The sequence below is a fragment of the Pristiophorus japonicus genome, chromosome 4 (genome assembly GCF_044704955.1).
Source record: "Pristiophorus japonicus isolate sPriJap1 chromosome 4, sPriJap1.hap1, whole genome shotgun sequence".
Lineage (NCBI taxonomy): Eukaryota > Metazoa > Chordata > Chondrichthyes > Pristiophoridae > Pristiophorus > Pristiophorus japonicus.
Genome location: NC_091980.1, coordinates 33,624,595 through 33,648,647, shown reverse-complemented (window position 1 = coordinate 33,648,647; position 24,053 = coordinate 33,624,595). Strand labels below are relative to the sequence as shown.

At 46.1% G+C, this 24,053-nt stretch overlaps 1 protein-coding gene across 3 annotated transcripts in view; it reads right to left on the bottom strand.

Annotated features, from left to right (window-relative positions):
• LOC139262034 (E3 ubiquitin-protein ligase SH3RF1-like) overlaps positions 1-24,053 on the bottom strand; it is a 159,194-nt gene that overhangs the window by 40,872 nt on the left and 94,269 nt on the right. For all 3 annotated transcript variants that reach the window (XM_070877194.1, XM_070877197.1, XM_070877196.1), the window contains exon 6: positions 2,672-2,775. In XM_070877194.1, coding sequence (XP_070733295.1) covers positions 2,672-2,775 — 104 coding nt within the window. The remainder of the gene's footprint in view (positions 1-2,671; positions 2,776-24,053) is intronic.

The following is a 24,053-nucleotide window of genomic DNA, read 5'->3' as shown; positions in this document are numbered from 1 at the left end:
GGCAGGTGATGAGGCATCCGTTTGTCCATAGCTCCCTTCTTACTTTCTCGGACATTTGTATGGGTCGTGTGTGAGGCCCGCAAATGGGTACCCGACTGTCTGGCACTCTCACCTTCGCTGGCTGCCATAGGTCCACTGATTTTTTTTCACCCAGATGGTTGCTGTGTGGAGGTTTGTGCTTCACCATGGTGCTGGAGGGGAGGGGGAGGGAAATGGGGATGCACCGTCTTGCTGCTATCAGTGACAGTGCACTAGTGTGAATATCGCACCATGGGGATTCAGTCTCTGGTGAGTGGGTCTTAAAGCACATGCTCAGATCTGGCGGGATTGTGACTGTAAACACCACATAAAGATTGTGGTATAGATGTTGTTACACTGTTGCATGAGAAATCAATTGAAATAAATTTTTCAAAAAGAGAAACATGAAGCTCTTATCACGAGTTTACTGGCGTAGATCGTGCAGAGCAGAATCCAATAAGCTTTTGAACAACAACAGACTTTTGAAGAAGTGAGAATATGGTGTTAAATCTTCCTTAATTCTTGGCCTTTTAAAAACAAACTTCAAAACTTTGCATAGTATTTGATCAGTTCCTAAACTAGAAAACCCAATGTATAAAATTTAAGGAAATGCAACTTTGATTTTTTTTCCTAAGATTATTACAACTTTAGTACAATGTAGTTATATTTTTAAAGTATTTATCGTAATGTTTGACTGACCGGGGGGTGGGGGGGGGGGGTCAAATGGATGCATCCATTTAATGCATCTCACTGGAAGCAGTTTCCACTCCAATTACGTCATCTGAGCTCTCCATAGTTACCGGTTATCTCAGCAGCTGTTTACTGTACGGTTTATAGCTCACCACCACTTTCTCCCGGCTCTCCGCGCTGCACGCACGGGCATGCTTTGGAGAGAGCGGTAAGAGGAGCGTCGACGACCAAAATCGATACACATGCGCCATGACGTCACACTCCTGGTAATTAAAATTCTTGAGGAGAGCGCAGGTAATGGCAGCGCTGCTGAACTGCCCAATATAGCGATCGCTGCGTTCCACGTCGGAGGCGGGCGGAAGCGAGGTGGCCTCCATTCTTTCTTGGAAACTGGCTTTAACGGACGCCGCTAAAGTTTTGAATTTCTCAGCCTATGATTCTATGGTTTTAATACACAAGAGCCCAAATACCCCCAGGACCACTGCCCCATCAGAGTGAGAACCCCTCTCTGCCACTTGTTGTTTCGTATGAAGGGAAAAGCTTGTAATATGTTGTTTAATTTGGCTATCCATTCGATGGTCTCCTGAGATGCTGAGTGGAGAAATGAGATGCCTCTCACAACAGATCTCAGTGGGCATGTTGATGTGATGTGTTCCATGATCTGTGACTCATGGCCACAGTCGCACTTCGGGTCATCCCTCATTTTCCACTTGCGGAGCAGGTGGTTGCATTGCCCCGTGCCCTGTGCGGATTGGGTTGAGCGCTGTCCACAGTCTTCGAGGGAGGTCGATGCCAGGGACCTCTGCTGTTGGGTCAGTGATGAGGTGCTGCTTCTTTATATTGCATGTGCCGCACAATTCCGTCCATCTGAATAGTGGGTCGATACCAGCTGTGTGAATATTGGTTGCTGTTTCTCACAATGCCCGGCATGATTTGAAGCGCTTTCCTGGTGAGATTTTCAATTCTTCGTAAATGGGAAGGTCGATGGAGCTAGTGATCTTTTCCATTTCACGTAGCGTGGTGGCAAATGGCAGGCGGGGCAATGTGGGACAGCACTGGGAGCCACTCAGTTGGAGTGGACTTGTGCATCCCTGTCACCTTCCTCATAGCGGCATTTAGCTGCACGTCCACGATCTTTGTATGGCGGCTGCAGGGCCATGAGGCAGAACAGTATTCTGCAGCAGGGTAAAGTAGGGCCATTGTTGGCGTGCGAAGAGTGCTTCCCCTAACCTGTCCTCTGCCACTGACCTCTACTCCTGACCCTGTTGGGGTATTCAGGGCCAGGGCGGGGCTATCTTCAGGCGCTTTTGCCGGTAGGGATGCATCTTGAGTCTCCACTATGGGGGCAGTGGAAGGAAGAAGATGAGGCACTGGATGATTCCTTGGGGTTCCAGCTAGTGGGCCCACTCAAAAATGCAATCTCTCTGACTGATATACCCCCTTTATAGAAGGACCAAGCTGGAAAACTGGCTAGTTTCAAGTCCTGGGTCATCCAGTGGGCCTCCATTTCTGCTCATGACATGACCTGCGCGCTAGTTTATTCCCATCGTCCAGATTTCTGGGAGGAAAGAAGGTTGGGAGACGCAGGAAATCCACTTGCGGATGCTGTCCTGGCTGTCAACCCTGTCTCCGTGCAACATCGCAGGCCTTGTATGGGGCATGAAAGTCCCTTCTGCTCCAAGGACGTATTATATGCAAGCCCAGGGTCTCCGATACCATGCGTTCTTGGGGGTGAGGCAGGAGAGGAAAGAATACCCAACAGTCAGAAGACATCACAGAAGTCAGTGGTGAATCTGTCACCTTCATTGTTAATTCCCAAAATTGTGTGAATCTAGCAAGCCCAAAGAGTGATGTAAACTAAGTGTGGCCATGTACCTGCTGCCACTGCTATGGACATACCAGGCGTTCATTATCCTTGACGCAACTGGGAATCATAACTCACAGCCATGCTGCTGGTACTTACGCAGGTACTTGTGGCTTTGAATGTGCCATTTCAGGATGAAACTGTGAATTGGTATCAACAGTACCAGGGACAGCCACACCAACTTCAGAACCACCTTGATGTGTCTGTGAAAAAAAACAAAAGAAAAAAATGCTATTAGCTACAAATGTCATTTTTACTGAGACCAGAGTCTTGAACCATGCTTAAAAAATCCCCTGCAATATAAATGAACAATCAGGTTGAATTAGAATAACTTTCCCTGAACTCCACTACTTCACCACCTCCTTCTGCACCTTTAAAACATATTTTCATCCAAATTTTCAGTCAGCTTTCCTACCCTCTACCTTCCTGGCTCACAGTTCAATTCCCTTACCGTATCACAACAGTGTGATATTTCCAGAGAGCACACAGCACACACAGCCTTTAAGATGGCAGAAGCTTCCAGAAGTCTCCTGAAGTCAGGTGACCTGATTCTTTATTATAAATAGCACTGGCTACAGTAACACAGGAGTCCACAGTGTGGAGCTACAGACATTACACTTATCCCTCCTTAATGAAGAAGTTATTATAACAGCCAATCGCCATACATAACTTGCATGGTTATGCATAACAAAGGATATGGACTTATTTTGCCATATTTACAAATCAAGCTTAACCACTTGTTTTCTGTTTCGAAGAGGATACCTTTGCTCTCGAACAGAACCTTCCAAACATGGTGTTGAATTTAAACTCATTCGAGGCTTATCCTGAGGGAAGTTTTCCTCCAAGGGATGCCCTTGATTTCCACTTGAACTCTCTCTAACTTCTGACTGTTTGTTTGCTTGACTCAGACTCAGACTTAAATTCTGACATTCTGTTGGATTTGTTTGCAGTACATTTGATGTAGGATACGCTACTGGTGTATCAAAACTATCAAATAAGTCAAAAATAATTGAATCATTCCCACCTTCAACTCCTTCCATGTCTGTAGGTAAAATATGATCAATGTGAACAAACCTAACCTGTCCATGATCAAACATCTTGACCAAATATGTGCGAGGACCATATATCTTCACCACTCTTCTACTTTAACCAGTTATGGTGATGGTTCTTCACTCTCACCTTCTGATTTAATTTCACACTTCTCTCTTTTACTCTACCTCTATCATGATTTTCTGTCTTAATTGTGTCTCTTTTACTGACTGCCAAGTTTGGTTTTAACAACGAGAATCTGGTTCGTGGCTGTCGTTTGAGAAACAACTCTGCTGGTGTTCTACCAGTAGTTGTATGAGGAGTATTACGATACGTAATTAGAAAATTAACCAATTTGTGATCCAATGACAACTGTCATTTCTTTGGATTTGGATCCAACATTTGTTTGATGAGGGCAAGTTTGACAATTTGTACAGTGCACGCTACTGCACCATTCGAAGCAGGGTGATATAGTGGAACCTTGTATGTTTCACACCATTTTTGCTTGTGAACTGTGCAAATTCTTCTGAACAAAATTATGGTCCATTATCAGAAACAATTTCTTCTGGGAGGCCAAATGAAGAAAATAATCTCCGTAAAATGTCTAATGTTTTACTTGTTGTTATTTTCCACATTGGAAACAACTTGATCCATTTTGAATGGCTATCAATCACAATGAACAATTGTTGTCCTTCTAGCTCAGCAAAATCGATATATATCCTTTGCCACACCCTGGGGGGTCATTTCCATGGCTGTAATGGTACTATTGGTGGTTGCTTCTTACCGATTGACATGCTGTACACTGATTGATGATGTACTCTATATCTTTATCAAGACGTGGCCACCATAAGTAATTGCATGCAAAACTCTTGGTCAAGCACATTCCCAGGTGCTGGTCATGGAGGTCTCCTAATAATTTGGACCTGAATTTATTTGGTAAAACCACTCTTGCACCCCACATGATACAATCTTTAGCGACTGATAATTCATTCCTATGAATGAAGAATGGATGTGTATCTTTTTCTGTTGCCCGGTTTGGCCATCCATTTGCAATATACTCATACACCTTTGACATAACTAGGTTATGTTTGGTTGCTCTACTAATCTCTTCAGCTGTGACTGGCAGTTCATCAATGTATGAAAAATAGAACACTTCTTCCCTATCGGTTGTAACTTAAGATGGGGAAGGCAATCTAGACATTGCATCAGCTGATCATCTATATTCAATATCATATGTATATGCTGACAAAATTAAAGCCCATCTCTGCATTCGGGCTGCAGCTAATGTTGGAATTAGGGACTTTGGATGGAAGATTGCTGTCAGGGGCTTATGGTCCGTAACGATGGTAAATTTACGACCATACAAGTATTTGTGGAACTTCTTGACCCCAAAAATTAATGCCAAAGCTTCCCTTTCGATTTGTGCATAATTATGCTCACTGGCACTGAGAGTGCGTGAAGCAAAAGCAATTGGTCTCTCCTCCCCACTAAGTATGAGAGATCACTGCCCCAACTCCATATGGAGAGGCATCACGTGCTAGCTTGATCTCCTTAGATACGTCACAGATAGATAGATTTTTAACCAATAAGGGAATTAAGGGTTACGGGGAGAGGGCGGGTAAGTGGAGCTGAGTCCACGGCCAGATCAGCCATGATCTTATTGAATGGCGGAGCAGGCTCGAGGGGCTGGATGGCCTACTCCTGTTCCTAATTCTTATGTTCTTATGTTCTTATAGTGAACTAACATGGTGCTCTCTATCAATTTGCTTTTACACTCCTAGAATACTGAATTGCATTCTTCTGACCACTTCCAATGGACATGTTTTTTCAATAGTTCATTCAGTGGATGTTCAGTGACATTCTTGGGAGTGGGTGCATTTCTGATTGCATCGAGCTTTCCCTTGGTTGAATGTAAACCATCTTTGTCTACTCTGTACCCTAAGTACTCCACTGAGTTTTGAAGTAACTCACACTTGCGAGCAGACACTCATATCCTGTGCTTCTCTAGCCGTTTGAGGACTTCATTCAATATGTTATTATGAATTTGCGTATTTGGTGCTGAAATTAGTATGTCATCTAAATAACATACTACCCCTTCAATATCTTGTAAAATCTGGTTCATCACCCCTTGGAATATGGCAGGGGCGGAAGACACTCCAAATGGTAGCCTATTAAATTGATATAGGCCTAGATGACTATTTATAGTCAAGCATGACTTGGACTCCTCATCTAGTTCAAGCTGTAAGTAGGCATTTGTAAGATCCAACTTTGAGAAGATCTGACCACATGTCAGTGTTGTGAACAAATCTTCTACATTTAGCAATGTATTGGGGATATTACCCTCTAGAACCTGGTTTACGGTTACTTTATAATCACCACACAATCTTACCTTACCTTCGGACTTAGGTAACAACAATGGGTGTAGCCCAATTACATAGATTTATCTTAGAAATAATATTCTCAGTCTCTCGTCTTTTGAGTTCTTGCTTAACTTTCTCCTTGAGTGCATATGGTATGGAACGTGGCTTGCAGTAAACCGATGTAGCGTCCTTCTGTACCCTGACACTTGCCTTGAAGCCTTGGATTGGACTGCCTGTTTCGCAGAAAACCATCGGATAATTCTTGATGACATCATCCTTTGACGCAAATCTCATTTCAACACAAAAAATCTCACTCCAATCCAGCTTCAGTGACCCCAACCGATTTCTTCCCAGTAAGGCAGGCTTATCTCCTGTCACTACTATTAGAGGTAAGCTCTGAAATTGATCCTTGTATTTCACCGGTACGGTGATACGACCTACCACAGGAATGTTCTCTCCCGAGTAGCCTCGCAGCTCTAAATTGGATTTCTCCAGTGGGAAATCACGCAATTTGTCGAGGTATAGCAACTCCGGTACTACACTCATGGATGCACCAGTGTCGATTTCCATGAGTAGCTTGATTCCTGCAACATCTACGTGGGTTATGATGCTTTTCGAATTGCTGTCCATTAACCTTGTGCTCCTGATGATGTTTAGCTCTAACATCTCCTCGTCCTGTTGTTTTTCTTCCATGCTATTTAGACTCTGAGGATTTCTACTCACAGCTTTGAAAACTGGTTTACACTTCAGTCGGCATGCCTTTGCAAGATGCCCAGTTTTCCTTCAGAAGAAACACTCTGCCTTCACATATGGACAACTTTGAGCAATGTGTTGTCCCAGGCACCGATAGCAGGACTTCAATGCTCTGTTACCATTGTCAGTTTCTGAGACTTTAGGGCCGAACTGCCTCTTACTTTGAACTTGCAGACGATTCACCTCGGTTGTCTGATGACTGAAAATAGTATGACATTCTCGGGAATATTGGTCAGCCATGCTCATTGACATAGCTGTTTGACAAGCTGAATCAAAAGTCAGGTTCAGCATTGTCAATAACTTTCTTCTGATCACATCATTTTTCATCCCACAAACAAAGCGGTCTCGCAATGCTCGGTTCAGAAAGTTTCTGAAATTACAGTGAATAGGTAGCTTTTTTAATGCTACAATGTACTCACTGATATTTTCTTCGGCCTTCTGATTTCGAATTCTGAAACGATAACTTTCATCAATTTCCAAGGGCATGGTGCTGTAGTGCTGTTCTAACTTAGTTAGAATCTGCTTCAGAGTTGTGTCCTTTGGCTTGTCAGGCATAAGCACATTTATCTGGGTGTCATACACCTCGGGCCCTGCCTCTGTTAAGAAAATAGCCCTTTTTTGTTCCAACACCACCCGGTTCTGGTTTTCATTCTCGGGGACTTCGGTTATATTATTTGCAGTGAAAAACATTTCTAGCCGATCCACATGCGCTCTAAAACTTTCACGGTCACATTGAAAGTGCCCTATTACCCCCATAGGCATGGCCACCTGGACTCTGGCAGTTCAAACAAGTGTGCTTGTAATTTACCACAGATTTGTAGCTGTTAATCAAAACAGAAAAGCTCTCAAAGTCTCTCTGTCGGCTGGCTGAATCCTCCACCAACAAAAATTTCAGCTTTGTTTTACCTGCTTAATCCCATCGTCATCGCCATTGTGATATTTCCAGAGAGCACACAGCACACACAGCCTTTAAGATGGCAGAAGCTTCCAGAAGTCTCCTGAAGTCAGGTGACCTGGTTCTTTATTATAAACAGCACTGGCTATAGTAACACTGGAGTCCACAGTGTGGAGCTACAGACATTACAAACAGTGACTACACTTCAAAAGTACGTCATTGACTGTAAAACACTTTGAGACGTCTGGTGGTTGTGAAAGGCGCTATAGAAATGCAAGTCTTTCTTTTACCTAGCTCTATTTGTCAAGCACCTTGAAGACATTTATCTTTATACAAAAGGTGCTATATAAATGCAAGTAGTGGGAGCTGTTATTGTTGCACCTACATTCTGCTGTGCACCTCGGGTACCCAGTGTGACCTAAAGCAGAGAGGTGTACATCAATATGGCTTTCAGCTGTGCAATTCATAGATGGAATAGAGCATCAGTTTAGCTCAGCCGGTAGCACTATTGCTTCTGAGCGAGATGGTTGGGGGCCCCATTGCTTGGCCTTGAACGTAAAATTTAAGTTGACATGCCAATGCCAAAGTATTGCATTGAGTCTCGTCGCCGAGAGCATGCAGAAAACAAGCGCAGGCATGCAGCTACCAGACTCCCCACCCACCCTTTCCTCCAACGATTGTTGGTCCCACCTGCGACAGAGACTGTAATTCCCATATTTTTGGCAGCAAGTCTTCCTCAATTTCGAGGGACTGCCTATGATGATGATGATACAGTACTGAAGGACTGTTTGGGTGTACGTTGAAGATTCTGTGACATTATTTGAAGAAGAGTTGGGAGTTCTCCTGGCCAACAATCCTCCCTCAATTGACACTACCAAATAGAGATTAACTGATCGTTCATCTCAATGGTGCTTGTGCAAACGTGATGTGCAAAAAGTGGCTGCTCTGTTTGCCAAAAAAACAAGTCACTGCTCTTCAAAGTAACTCATTGTGTGAAGTGTTTTGAGGCGTTTTTGAGAGACATGATAAGGCACTATGTAAAGGCAAGCCTTTTTTAAAAATCATATTTTTTTTAATACTCTTCATGTGTAAAGAGTTCCAATAGCTTGCGGAGCAGGTTTGTTGCTTTAACAAATCCAGATGTAGGGGGAAAAATCGGAGATTGTCCATTTAGTTTAATCCTTTAACAGTAACACAATCTGAATGATGAATGATGTATATCATGCCTGCTACAAATCACAGCTAAAACATCTTTGGGATTTAGAGTTTGTTGGACATGTTCATACAAGAAGTTGAAGAATCTGCTCTGCAGTCCTTACACATTTTTAGATATTACTGGTCCATCGCCCACACACCCTTGAAAATAAGACATTATTAGGTCTTTAATCTAAGAATCAGTCTGAATGTTTCTGGAGCTGTTTGAAGGCATTGACTATTCCTCTGTTCCAGCCTGGGTGTAAACAAGAGTTGCGTGTGAGTCGGGGGTGGGAAAAAACAGAAACAGATGTAAGGGGCTTGGGCTGGAGTTTTCATTATTGGGAATATGCCAGCACTATGGCTTTCTGCTGAACTAAAGTAGGGGATTACAATCGCAAAGTCATCTAGATTCTAATTAAAAGTCAAAATTGCAAGAGGAATTTGATACTATCAGAAATTATACAGCACCTGCCTTCAGTTTGTTAAATTGCCATGAGGGTTTTAAAAGGGAAACTTACAGTTTGAGTTTTTCCATTATCTTTGCAGCTGTAAAGTCTGTGGCCGAGAATTTTGGCCTGAATGGTGAGGTCCGAGGTGCCCCCGATATTGGGCCTTGATCTATATTTTCCAGAGTAATAGGCAGCTCGCCAGTGAAGCACGATTGAAGATTGGGCCACTGCTGGTATCATAGAGACCCTCAAGTAAGGCATTCAGGAAGGTGGGGGCGACCAGGAACAGGTTGTGAGGTAGTGACGACTGGAGGCGATGGTGGAGGAGCAACCACAAGCAAGAGGAATGACGTTAATCAGCGGGAGCAACGGGGATCGGGGGGGAGGGGGAGTGGTGGCGATCGGGGAGGGCTTAAATCGGTGATGGCAGCTCCCGCATTCTATGACTGATTAGGCTGACGACTTTGTACTAAGCTTCTCTTAGCTGTTTTTTTGGATTTTGCTCCGTCTCTTATAGTTTGGATACCACCCTGACACCACACCTACATTGACGAAATTCAGCACATTGTTACAAAAGCACAGACTTTTAGTGTAGCACAGATTGATAGGATTCAGGTTCATGCCTGTGGTTCCTTGCGTGTCTACTTTCCGATCTTGGTTCTACATAAGAACATAAAAATTAGGTGCAGGAGTAGGTCATTCGGCCCCTTGAGCCAACTCTGCCATTGATCAAGATCATGGCTGATCTTCTACCTCAATTCCATTTTCCTGCACTATCCCCATATCCCTTGATTCCCTTAATATCCAATAATTTATCGATCTCTGTCTTGAATATACTCCACAACCCTCTGGGGTAGAGAATTCCAATGATCCACCACCCTCAGAGTGATAAAGATTCTCCTCATCTCAGTCCTAACTGGCCGACAGCTTATTCTGAGACTGTGACCTCTGGTTAGGTCACCCTGGTCCACTCTCAAACCCTTCACAGCATTCAGCTACAGGGTGTTCCTGGCAGGACGTTAGGAGGGCATGGCCAATGTAACAAGTGAAACCTGGCACATTGAAATGTTGCCGTTGTTTAATATTTATATGTGCATCTGGAAAAGAACTCAAAAGCAACCAGATTTATGCAATGTTTTATTCAGAATCTCTCTTTATGTCCAGCAAATAAAAGTTTATTGTGAGAGTGGGAAATCCTATAACAGTCAGAACATTTAAGGAAAGCTAAATTCGATTCCAGGATTATTCCAAAGAAGGAATTCAATTAATTAATCCAATGTTCACTTAAGTTTTATATTTCTTGGTATAAAAATTTAAGGGCCCATTTTAACAACCAGTGGAAAACAGGCAGAATAGGTCTGTGGCCTGCCTGTTCTTGACAGTGGGAGGCCCAAGCCATGCACAGGTCCTCATTCCCATGTCACTGGTGCTCTGTGGGCACCAAACGGGCACCCCTCTGCGGTTCGCCAATTCAGGGAAGGCGGGAAATCGGCTGGCTCCCATACTGATTGGTTAACAAGTGGAGCCTGGGGGTGTGCTTTCTCCCTTTTTTTCTAACTCTTAATAAAGTACGGAGACGACGCATGCGTCTGCACACACTCGGAGGCTGATCTCCAAGCCATCGTCAACACCTTCACCGAAGTGTACGAGAGCATGGGCCTTACATCCGTAAGACAAAGGTGCTCTACCAACCTGCCCCTGCCATGCAGCACTGCTCCCTGATTATCAAAGTCCATGACGAGGCCTCGGACAATGTGGACCATTTACCATGCCTTGGGAATCTACCATCAACAAGGGCTGACTTCGATGATGAAGTCCAACACCGCCTTCAGAATGGCAGTGCAGCCTTTGGTCTCCTGAGGAAGAGAGTGCTTGAAGACCAAGACCTCAAACCCGGCTACAAGCTCATGGTCTACAGAGCAGTAGTGATACCTGTCATGTATCTCACATTACTGTACATAACTGTATCATACCATGCTATACATGATTGTAACTAATTATGACCTGTAACCACAAGCATACCTTACCACCAGGAGTGCACTTGCAGGAGACACTACATACCTGTTCCACACAGGTATATAAAGACAGGTCTCAGGCAAGTGCGGCATTCAAGACCTGTGAAATAAAGGTGCAGGTCCTGAGTGACCTTGACTTCTAGCATGTGCCTCGTGTGAGTCTGTACTGCAGGGACAGGACTTTACAGTGGTGATGAGTTACGGGATCACAGAATCCAAAGAATGGCGACCAACGGCTCAGATGAAAAATACAATGCTGGAGATAATTGGGAGGACTTTATAGAAAGGCTCCAGCAAAGCTTTGTAACCAAAGACTAGTTAGCCGACGATAAGGCAGATAAGAGAAGAGCCCATCTCTTGACCAGCTGTGGCTCGAAAACATACGCCTTAATGAAGGACCTGCTGGCACCCGAGAAACCAGCAAGCAAGTCGTTTGAAGAGTTCAGCACACTGGTAAGAGACCATCTGAAGCCAGCGAGCAGCCTACATAAGGGCAGACACAGGTTCTACAACTACAGACGCTGTGTGGGCCAGAGCATACCTGACTTTGTGGCGGAACTTCGGAGGCTGGCTAGTTTATGTGACTTCTCCGATAAACTAAGGAGAGAAGTACTGAAATACTTTTTTATTGAAGGAATAGGCCACGCAGGCATATTCCGAAAGCTCATAGAGATCAAGAACTTGACCCTAGAGGCAGCAGCACTGGTTACACAGACATTCTTGACAAGAGAAGAAGAAACGAGGTTGATCTACATTGCGGGCATGACAACTAACGAAACATCGGAACAAGGGGTTCACAGCGTGAAACAAGCCGCTATCCCCACACACAGACAAAGGCAGGAGAACAGGCCCTCAACAGCAGGCAGTGGTGCCAGAAGCCATCAAGGGCCACATGAAAGCCGTTCACACCTCATCAACCCACAATGCGAGCAATCAACTACAAACTGAGAGAAGCTCAAGAGAGATCAGCCAGACGCAGCTCATCCTTCGGAAACAATGGAAGCGGTCTGTGCTGGAGATGTGGGGGAAGGCACTCATCAAGGGGATGTTGATTTCAGCATGCCGTTTGTAGAAACTGCAACTATACAGGGCATCTGGCCCGCATGTGCAGTAAAACAGCAGCTCGGCTGGTATACGAATCGGAAGGGTCGGAAAGCGGATCAGAAGACAGTGGGGACAGTGCCCGGGACACTGAGGTACAGCGGGTCAACACGATCAATGGACACTGTTCTTACAACAAGATGCCTCCAATAATGATGAGGGTCCTACTCAACGGGATACCCGTCAACATGGAACTGGATACGGGAGCGAGTCAATCCCTTATGAGCGTTCAACAATTTGAACAGCTGTGGCTGCACAAAAGCAACAGTCCAAAACTCACAAGGGTCGACACCAAACTAAGGACCTATACCAAAGAAATCGTCCCAGTCCTTGGCAGCGCCATGCTCTCAGTCACACACAAAGGGACAGTGAACCGACTTCCCCTGTGGATTGTCCCCGGAAATCTCCCAGCACTGCTGGGGAGAAGTTGGCTGGCAAAACTAAATTGGAAATGGGATGATATTCATGCCATGTCATCAGAGGAATGGACCTCCTGCTCAACAGTTCTAAGTCGATTTGAACATCTCTTTCAGCCATGTGTGGGCACTTTCAAAGGGGCTAAAGTTAAAATCTACATCACACAGGATGCTAGACCGGTCCATCACAAGGCTAGAGCTGTGCCCTATGTGATGAGGGAAAAGATTGAACCTGAACTGGACAGGCTTCTGCGGGAAGGCATTATCTACACATGGAATTTAGCGACTGAGCAAGTCCCATCGTTCCAGTCATGAAGCCTGATGGATCCGTACGAATCTGTGGGGATTACAAATCTACCATAAACAGAGTCTCCCTACAGGACTAATACCCACTGCCCAGAGCGGAGGACCTATTTGCCACATTAGCTGGAGAAAACCTTTCTTGAAACTAGACCTCACATCTGCGTACATGACGCAAGAACTGACCGAAGAGTCTAAGCTACTCACCACCATCAACACACATCGAGGCCTTTTCATATACAATCGATGCATTCGGCATCAGGTCGGCAGTTGCCATATTCCAGCGCAACATGGAGAGTCTGCTCAAGTCCATCCCGGGGACGATTGTGTTTCAAGATAACATACTTGTTCGGGAGCTCCACCGCGAGCACCCAGGGATCATTCTCATGAAGGCCATAGCCAGATCCCATGTCTGGTGGCCTGGCATTGACGCGGACTTGGAACTCTGCGTCCGACGGTGCACCATTTGTGCCCAACTCAGTAATGTCCCCAGGGAGACCCCCCTGAGCCCCTGGCCCTGGCCCACCAAACCATGGTCGCGGGTGCATGTAGACTATGCGGGCCCATTCATGAGCAAAATGTTCCTCATAGTCGTCGATGCATTTTCAAAGTGGATCGAATGCACCATTTTAAACTCGAGCATCACCCCCACAATTGTGGAGAGCCTTGTAACCATGTTTGCAATGCACGGAATTCCTGACATATTGGTCAGTGATTCCAGCGCAACATGGAGAGTCTGCTCAAGTCCATCCCGGGGACGATTGTGTTTCAAGACAACATACCTATCACGGGCAGGGACACCGACTTCCATCTCCGCAATTTGGAGGAAGTACTAAAGCGGTTGGATCGGGTAGGCCTAAGAGTTAAGAAGTCCAAGTGTCTGTATCTCGCGCCCGAGGTTGAATTTTTAGGCAGAAGGATTGCCACTGATGGAATCCGCCCAACAGAATCCAAAACCGAAGCACCCAGGCCCCGGAATGTCTCAGAACTGCGCGCCTTTCTCAGGCTACTCAATTACTTTGGGAACTTTATGCAGATCTTAAGCACGCTGCTGGAGCCTCTCCACGTGCTACTCAGAAAGGGGTGCGATTGGTTTTGGGGGGACGCCCAGGAACGCGCCTTCAATAAGGCACGCAACCTTCTATGTTCCAACAGTGTTTTGGCTTTTTTTGATCCAGGTAAAAAATTAGTTCTTACATGTGATGCATCAGCATACGGGGTCGGGTGCGATTTGCAACATGTCAATGGTGCGGGTAAATTACAACCCATAGCTTATGCCTCCAGGTCACTTTCGCGGGCGGAGCGTGAGTACGGTATGGTGGAGAAGGAGGCGCTCGCGTGCGTGTACGGTGTCAAAAAGACCTTTTCAGGGCCAAGTTCGCGTTAGAAATCGACCACAAGCCCCTCACGTCCCTGCTATCCGAGAGCAAGGCAATAAACGCCAACGCCTCGGCGAGCATTCAACAGTGGTCACTCATGCTGGCGTCTTATGACTACACAATAAGGCACAGACCAGGCACAGACAAGTGTGCCAACGCGCTTAGCAGGCTACCCCTGGCGACCACGGAAGGGTCTGACGAAAAGGACTGTGAGATAGTCATGGCAATCAATGCCTTTGAGTCCACAAGTTCGACAATGACGGCTCACCAAATCAGAGCCTGGACGACCAGCGACCCCACGTTATCCTTAGTCAACTGGTGACTGGGCAAAGGCTTGCGATGCCTGCCCCGAGGAGATCAAACCTTTCCATAGGCGCATGCATGAACTGTCACTGCAGGCAGACTGCCTGATGTGGGGCAGCCGAGTAATTATGCCTCTGCGAGGCAGAGAGGCATTTGTCCGGGAGCTCCACCGCGAGCACCCAGGGATCATTCTCATGAAGGCCATAGCCAGATCCCACGTCTGGTCGCCTGGCATTGACGCGGACTTGGAGCTCTGCGTCTGACGGTGCACCATTTGTGCCCAACTCAGTAATGACCCCAGGGAGGCCCCCCTGAGCCCCTGGCCCTGGCCCACCAAACCATGGTCGCGAGTGCATGTAGACTATGCGGGCCCATTCATGGGCAAAATGTTCCTCGTAGTCGTCGATGCATTTTCAAAGTGGATTGAATGCACCATTTTAAACTCGAGCACCACCTCCACAATTATGGAGAGCCTTGGAACCATGTTTGCAACGCACGCAATTCCTAACATATTGGTCAGTGATAATGGTCCGTGCTTCACCAGCGCAGAATTCCAAGATTTTATCGTTGACCACGGCATAAATCACGTTAAGACGGCACCGTTCAAGTCGGCCTCCAACGGCCAGGCGGAGCGAGTCGTGCAAATCATTAAACAAGGCATGCTTAAAATCCAAGGTCCCACGCTGCAGGGCTGCCTGTCGCAACTGCTGCTGGCATACAGATCTCGTTCGCATTCATTGACTGCGGTTCCCCCTGCACAACTATTGATGAAACGGACCTTAAAGACAAGGCTCTCGTTAATCCTCCCAGACATGCATGAAATCATTGAGGCAAAGCGCCGTAAACTAACCGAGTATCATGACCGAAATTCGAGGGGGAGGTGGAATGAGATAGGGCACAAAGTGTTTGTGCTAAACTATGGCGGGGTCCCAAATGGCTTGCAGGGACAGTAACAGGCAAAGAAGGAAACAGGATACTTGTGGTACAAATGGACAATGGCCAAACCTACCGGAGGCATGTAGACCAAGTCAAAAGTAGATTCATCAACAACACTGCTGAACCAGAGGCAGACTACAAAGTGGAACTCACACCACACCTGGTGGACAGACAGAGGGAAAAACCTGAGAAAAGGGCTTTCTGAACAGACAGCCCAGGCGGGATACCAACAATCACACTGAACGAAACAGACAGCCCAGGCAAGATACCAACAATCACACCGAAAGAAAAACAGGCACCAAGGCAAACAATTGAACCACAACTAAGACGCTCCACGTGAGAGCGTAGACCACCTGTGAGACTGAATCTATAAAGACAATAAGCCCTTGGGGGAGGGTGATGTCATGTATCTCACATTACTGTACATAACTGTATCTTACCATGCTATACATGACTATAACTAATTATGACCTGTAACCACAAGCATACCTTACCACCAGGGGTACACTTGCAGGAGACACTGCATATCTGTTCCGCACAGGTATATAAAGACAGGTCTCAGGCAAGTGCGGTATTCGAGAGCTGTGAAATAAAGGTGCAGGTCCTGAGTGACCTTGACTTCAGCATGTGCCTCGTGTGAGTCTGTACTGCAGGGACAGGACTTTACAATACCCGCTCTCCTATATGCCTCAGAGACATGGACTATGTACAGCAGGCACCTCAAAACACTGGAGAAGTACCACCAATGCTGCCTCCACAAGGTCCTGCAAATCCATTGGCAGGATAGGCGCACCAACATCAGTGTTCTCGCTCAGGCCAACATCCCCAGCATCGAAGCACTGACTACGCTTAACCAGCTCCGTTAGGCGGACCACATCGTACGCATGCCCGATACGAGACTCCCAAAATAAGCACCCTACTCGGAGCTCCGACACAACAAGCCAGCCCCAGGTGGCTGCAGGAAACGCTTCAAGGACACCCTCAAAGCCTCCTTGAAAAAGTGCAATGTCCCCACCGACATCTGGGAATCTCTGGCCCAAGACCGCACAAAGTGGAGGAAAAATATCGGGGAAGGCGCCGAACACCTTGAGTCTCTATGCCGAGAGCAAGCTGAAACCAAGCGTAAACAGGGGAAGGAGCGCATGCCATCCCAAGCACCCCACCGCCCCCCCCGTTCCTTCAATCACTGTCTGCCCCGCCTGTGACAGACTGTATGTCCTGCATAGGACTCATTAGTCACATGAGAACACTTTTTTAGCGTGGAAGCAAGTCATGCTCGATTCCGAGGGATTGCCTAAGAAGAAGAAGGAGTGGGGGAGGTGGGAGCTCGGATGGGCTGGCAGCACACTCCATCCATTTGCACCTGGAAATTGCAATTGGAGTCCTATGTATGTCATAAAACCGCGATTTACATCATTTCATGAGGCTCTTGCTTGATACAGGTAGGTGTCTGGGCTACCTTTGTAAAGGCCCTGGGCAAAATGGAGGCAGTCAGGATCAGAGCATGAAAGGGGCAGTATGTGCCGTGGACAAAGTTAAAATCAGCTTATAGATTTCAGATGGATGGAACAGTCTGCCAGTTGGTATTCTAGGTAAGGAGCTGCTGTCTTACTCTTCAGTCATCTCCAAAAACTTTTAAAAAGCAATACATTTTTGTATTAAGTAAAATCTGAAAATGCTGGAAATACACTGCAGGTTCATTAATATATAAAAAGAGAAGTTAGTTTAATCTACTATTTTTCTGAAAATTTCTCAGTCATCTATTTCATTCACTTTCATTCGAGAACTGTTTTTGCTCTCTTTTTCTCATTTTGATGCTTTTTCAAATTGATCTTTGTAAATCATCCAACACTTTCAAACCGTGTTCATGGGCTATTAAATTCACTAGCTGCTTTGTTGTGATAGCAGTTAGCAAACCAGATTTGAACTATTCTATTCCCCTCTTTCATTTTCTTCATTCTGCTGAAGAGGCTCATTGGGCCTGAATGTGCAGTGGGTGATAACAGCAAAAGGACAGCGTTTGCTGTAATTACCCTTTGAAACTGACTACAACTCCAGGATGTAGCGCCCGCACATCCTAACGCGGAAATCCCGGGGTTGCGGTTAGTCATTCACTGCCTGACACTGGCTGTGGTGTGCCCGCCCCATAGCCGCAATCAATGTACTCAGGGAAATCAGTGAAACTGACAAAAACTTTGACTTTTCCGCAGTAATATCGCCGTTAAATACCCCATTAAAAGTTAGACTCTTTTGGATTAGGTGTAACTGGGGTTTTAACAGAGTATTTCTATTTCAATCATAAAATATTGGCCCGCAATTAGCGGCTAGCGGCAAACCCTTTGCTTCGCCACTGACTGCAAATTACAAGTCAGTATTTTCCAGTTTATAGTTCTGACAAAGGGAGCTACAAACCCATCTTTTCTCAATGCAGATGCTAATTTAACAATAACAGCAGTTTTCCATGTCACCTTTGTATTACTTCTACTGGGCTCAATTTTCCCCAGTTATCTGCGTCGTTTTTTTTGGTGCGCGCTGCTTTTTATGGCCTAAATTAAAATTTCCAAGTTTCCCCAAAGTTTCTGTGCCAGCTTAACTTAGTTACGATTTTTTTAGGTTAGTGCCTTTCTGTTTCATTGGGGGCGCAACCTGCCACCCACACCAATTCTGGCCATTTAAGCAAGTTTGGCTAGCTCCGATTTACTCCAAATTTTATGAGGACAGTGTATGTGACCGCTCTGGAAAAACCTCTGGGCAGTTAACAAAATCGGTGTAAGCATGAAAATCAGTGCAACAGATGCAGAGAGAGGGGGAGAGGGGGGGAGAGGGGGGGAGAGGGAGGGAGGGGGAGAAGAGAGAGGGGGAGAGGGGGAGAGGGGAAGAGGGGGAGAGGAGAGAGGGGGGAGGCGTTTCAGCCAGGGTTAGGAGCGACAACCAGCACTGGCAGGGGAGGGAAGCCTTTCGGCCAGGGTTAGGAGTGGCACCGGGCACTGGGAGGAAGGGCGGGGGGCAGGGGGGGATAGACTTTTGGCATAAACACTTTAATAATTTAGTAATGGAATGCTGCTGCACTGTGTAAGGTGCTTGTGCAGGTTGCTGTGAGCTGGCCAGAATGTGTTATATGTTTCACTTTCCAGCCTCGGCCCGCAGTGTGTCTCTCGTTACCCGGGCAACCCGGTCTTTTTGGCGCAGATCTTAAGCTCCACCCCCAAAGCTAAAGGACAGGTTAGGCGGCGCCAAAATGAACAATTCAAACGGGGAAAGTTGTTTGATTTTTTTTTGGGCATAGTTGGGCCCCCCAAAAAATGGACGTAACTCTTCAAGTACGCCAAAAAACAGCTTTGGGGAAAATTGAGCCCATTGTGTTATTTTCTTGAGAAAATGCCGACAACAGCCGGCTTATCTCCCATGCTTACTTGCAGTGTTGAGCTGGCCTCAATTGAACCACTTGTGTGATTGAATAAAAGTAACTGTATTAATCACACCCAGCTGACTCCCTGTGTCTGATTATGTGCATGTGTTTGCACGTGCGAGTGAGGGTGAGAGAGAGATTTATCTGTGTAATAGATTTAACATAAAATCTATGTTAAGGAAGATGCAGCACGGGCCAATAGCGAGGATGTGAGGTCGTGAGGCTCACATTGCGTACTATGAATTCACGTAGCGAGAGCTCCTGTGGGAAGGAGGCAGGAAGGAGGACAGTCGGAGTATGTTTGAGTTTGTGTATATGTATTGGCACATGCAGTGGAGCCTGGTCTCCAGCCGTCTTGGATCCCCTTACCACTGGAACTGCTCAGTCAAGCCCGTGTGGTGGCTGGTGTGCAACGGCCACTCCACGTTAAAAGAATTCACGCACAGGCATCTTCTACCGTTTAAAATGAGTTCATCAGTCATTTGAGTACTCATTTTTTGCGTGGAAGCAAGTCATCCTCGACCCCGAGGGACTACCTATGATGATGATGATGATGATATTTAACATAAATCTGTCTGTCTGTCTATCTATCGTTTTGAACTAGTAAAGTAAAATGCTTTCGCCCCATGATATCCTATCACAGCCAAGAAGTTTTTTAATACTGTAATCTCAATGCACAGTTCACACTCCTGTGATCCTAACTAAATCTATGGGAATATGTGCTAAAGAATAGATTATGAGATTGTCATGTATGTAAATGCTGCTTGTAGCCACCAGATGGCATCATTGTTGGAGGCCACTGAGCAGCACACACATGGTGCTGCTCTGGTATAAAAGGCCAGCCGTTTTGAGAGTCAGGCACTTTGGGCCGTAATAAAGCATAACAAGGTTGTACCTTGTTCAGTTAAACAGTACTCAGTTTGAACCTTTATTGCATACATGACATTTGGTGACAAGAATACAAGAACCTTGTTTGCAAAATGAGCATGATTGGATTTTTAGAGCGATTCGTGGAGGGAGAAGATTGGGTAAACTTTGTGAGCCGTTTGAACCAGTACCTCGTGGCCAACAAAATGAAGGGGGTCGACGATGCAGATCGGCACTGGGCTGTGTCCCTCACTGTTTGCGGTTCAAAGATCTACGGTCTGATAAAGAATCTACTCATGCCAAGTGAGCCAACAGAGAAAACGTACGAGGAGTTGTGCACATTGGTACGGGAGCACTTCAAGCCAGACGACGGCATCATCATCATCTCGAGATACAGGTTTTATACACACGTTCGATCGGAGGGCCAGAGCGCGGTGGAATTCGTTGCCGACCTGAGACGTCTAGCGGGACCGTGTAAGTTCGGGACGGTGTTGGTAGACATGCTGCGGGACTTCTTTGTTATCGGTATCAACCACGAGGTGATTCTGCACAAACTTCTGGTGGTGGAGGAGTTGGATTTAAAAAGGGCCATCCAGATCGTTCAATCATGTATGACGACGGACAAGATTTTAAAGCAAATATTGGTGAAGAACAGAACCTCGGCAAGTACTGTAAATGTGATTGATTCGGCGTTCAGCAAAGTGGCACTAGGCAGGGCCTATCTGGGTGCGTTTGCGAAACCTGTGGCTGCCCAAAGTCTGCCCAAAGTCCGATTTAAGCAATATAGTTGCAAAGGTTGTCTGAGAGTAGGGCATCTCCAGTGCAAGTGTCCGCAGATGAGCAAGCGAGCTGCACACACCACGTGGAGGATGAGAGTCAGACTAGCGTGGATCCGGATACGCAATCCAAGATGCCAGAGGAGGAAGTGTATGGACTGTACTCTTTCATAACCAAGAGTAAACCAATTTTGATTAATGTGGAGTTTAACGGGATACCGGTATCAATGGAACTGGACACAGGAGCGAGTCACTCGATCATGAACGAGAGGGCACTTAATAAGCTGTGGGATACTAAGACTGTGAAGCCCAGGCTGAGCCCTGTTAACACCAAGCTGCGCACGTACACCAATGAATGTATTGTATAACGGTACGGTTCACGAGTTACTGCTGTGGATTGTTCCAGGCAAAGGCCCAACGCTGCTCGGCAGGAGCTGGTTGGAGAACATCAGATGCGACTGGAACGACATAAGGGCATTGTCGTCGTCGGAAGATACATGTGCCCAAGTATTGAGCAAGTTCCCCTCGCTGTTCAAACCGGATATCGGCAACTTCACAGGAGCCAAAGTGCAGATCCACGTGGACTCAAATGCAAGACCCGTCCATCATAAAGCTCGGGCAGTGCTGTATATGATAAGGAAGAAGGTCGAAATTAAACTAGACAGACTCCAGCATGAAGGGATCATATCACCGGTCGGCTTTAATGAATGGGCCAGCCCTATTGTTCCTGTGCTGAAAAGTGATGGCACAATCAGAATCTGTGGAGACTACAAGGCTACGATCAACAGGGTTTCGAAACAAGATCAGTATCCGTTACCGAAGGCTGATGACTTGTTTGTTACTCTAGCCGGAGGGAAGTCGTTCACAAAACTGGACTTGACGTCGGCCTATATGACGCAGGAGTTGGTCGAGCCGTCGAAGAGACTTACGTGCATTAACACGCACAATGAACTGTTTATTTACCACAGGTGCCTGTTTGGAATTCGCTCGGCTGCAGCAATATTCTAGAGGAATATGGAAAGTCTACTAAAGTCCGTTCCCAAAACCGTCATGTTCCAAGATGACATCCTGATCACTGGTTGTGACTCCAAGGAACATCTGAACAACCTGGAAGAAGATCTACTGCATTTGACATAAATGCTCGAAGTGCATCTTCATGGCACCGGAGGTCAAATTCCTCGAGAGGAAAATCGCCGCTGATGGTATCAGACCTACTGATGTGAAAACCAAAGCCATCAAGAATGCACCCAAGCCACAGAACGTGATGGAACTACGTTCGTTCCTGGGTCTACTCAACTATTTTAGTAACTTCCTGCCTAAATTGAGCACCTTACTTGAACCACTGCACATGCTATTGAGAAAAGGCAACAACTGGGTGTGGGGCGCATTGCAAGAGCTTTTGAGAAAGGCACTAATCTGCTTTGTTTGAACAACCTGCTGGTACATTATGACCCATATAAACGTTTAGTTTTGGCCTGTGACGCATCGTCATATGGAATTGGTTGCGTGTTACAACAAGCCAATGTGTCAGGGAAACTTCAACCAGTCGTGTATGCATCCAAAGTTTGTCTAAAGCAGAAAGAGCCTACAGTATGGTAGAAAAAGAAGCTTAGCATGTGTGTACTGTGTTAAAAACCTGTTTGGTCTGAGGTTTGCATTAGAGACCGATCACAAGCCACTCATTTTGTTGTTTTCCGAGAGCAAAGGTATCAATACTAACGCGTCATCCCGCATCCAAAGGTGGGCGCTGACATTATCTGCCAATGATTATGTCATTCGCCACAGACCTGGCACAGAGAATTGTGCCGATGATTTGAGCCGGTTGCCGTTGTCCACACCGGAGGTGGAAATGCCACAACCAGCAGATTTAATGTTAATCATGGATGCTTTTGAGAGTGAAGGTACCCCTGTCACGGCTCAACAAGTTAAGACCTGGACCAACCGAGACTCCAGGATGGTATGTTGCCTCCCTGGTGCAAGGGTCATGGATGTCTTGGAGTGGGTGCAGGACATTCTGAAAAGGGAGGGTGAACAGCCAGTTGTCGTGGTGCACATTGGTACCAACGATATAGGTAAAAAACGGGATGAGGTACTACGAGACGAATTTAAGGAGCTAGGTGCTAAATTAAAAAGTAGGACCTCAAAAGTAGTAATCTCGGGATTGCTACCAGTGCCATGTGCTAGTCAGAGTAGGAATCGCAGGATAGCTCAGATGAATACTAGGCTTGAGCAGTGATGCAGCAGGGAGGGATTCAAATTCCTGGGGCATTGGAACCAGTTCTGGGGGAGGTGGGACCAGTACAAACCGGACGGTCTGCACCTGGGCAGGACCGGAACCAATGTCCTAGGAGGAGTGTTTGCTAGTGCTGTTGGTGAGGAGTTAAACTAATATGGCAGGGGGATGGGAACCAATGCAGGGAGACAGAGGGAAACAAAATGGAGACAGAAGCAAAAGACAGAAAGGAAATGAGTAAAAGTGGAGGGCAGAGAAACCCAAGGCAAAAAACAAAAAGGGCCACATTGCAGCAAAATTCTAAAGGGTCTAAGTGTGTTAAAAAGGCAAGCCTGAAGGCTCTGTGCCTCAATGCAAGGAGTATTTGGAATAAGGTGGACGAATTAACTGTGCAGATAGCAGTTAACGGATACGATGTGGTTGGCATCACAGAGACATGGCTCCAGGGTGACCAAGGCTGGGAACTCAACATCCAAGGGTACTCAACATTTAGGAAGGATAGACAGAAAGGAAAAGGAGGCGGGGTGGCATTGCTGGTTAAAGAGGAAATTAATGCAATTGTAAGGAAGGACATTAGCTTGGATGATGTGGAATCGGTATGAATGGAGCTACGGAATACCAAGGGGCAGAAAACGCTAGTGGGAGTTATGTACAGACCTCCAAACAATAGTAGTGATGTTGGGGAGGGCATCAAACAGGAAATTAGGGGTGCATGCAATAAAGGTGCAGCAGTTATTATGGGTGACTTTAATATGCACATAGATTGGGCTCATCAAACTGGAAACAATACGGTGGAGGAGGATTTCCTGGAGTGCATAAGCGATGGTTTTTTAGACCAATATGTCGAGGAACCAACTAGAGGGGAGGCCATCTTAGACTGGGTGTTGTGTAATGAGAAAGGATTAATTAGCAATCTCGTTGTGCGAGGCCCCTTGGGGAAGAGTGACCATAATATGGTGGAATTCTACATTAGGATGGAGAATGAAACAGTTAATTCAGAGACCATGGTCCAGAACTTAAAGAAGGCTAACTTTGAAGGTATGAGGCATGAATTGGCTCGGAT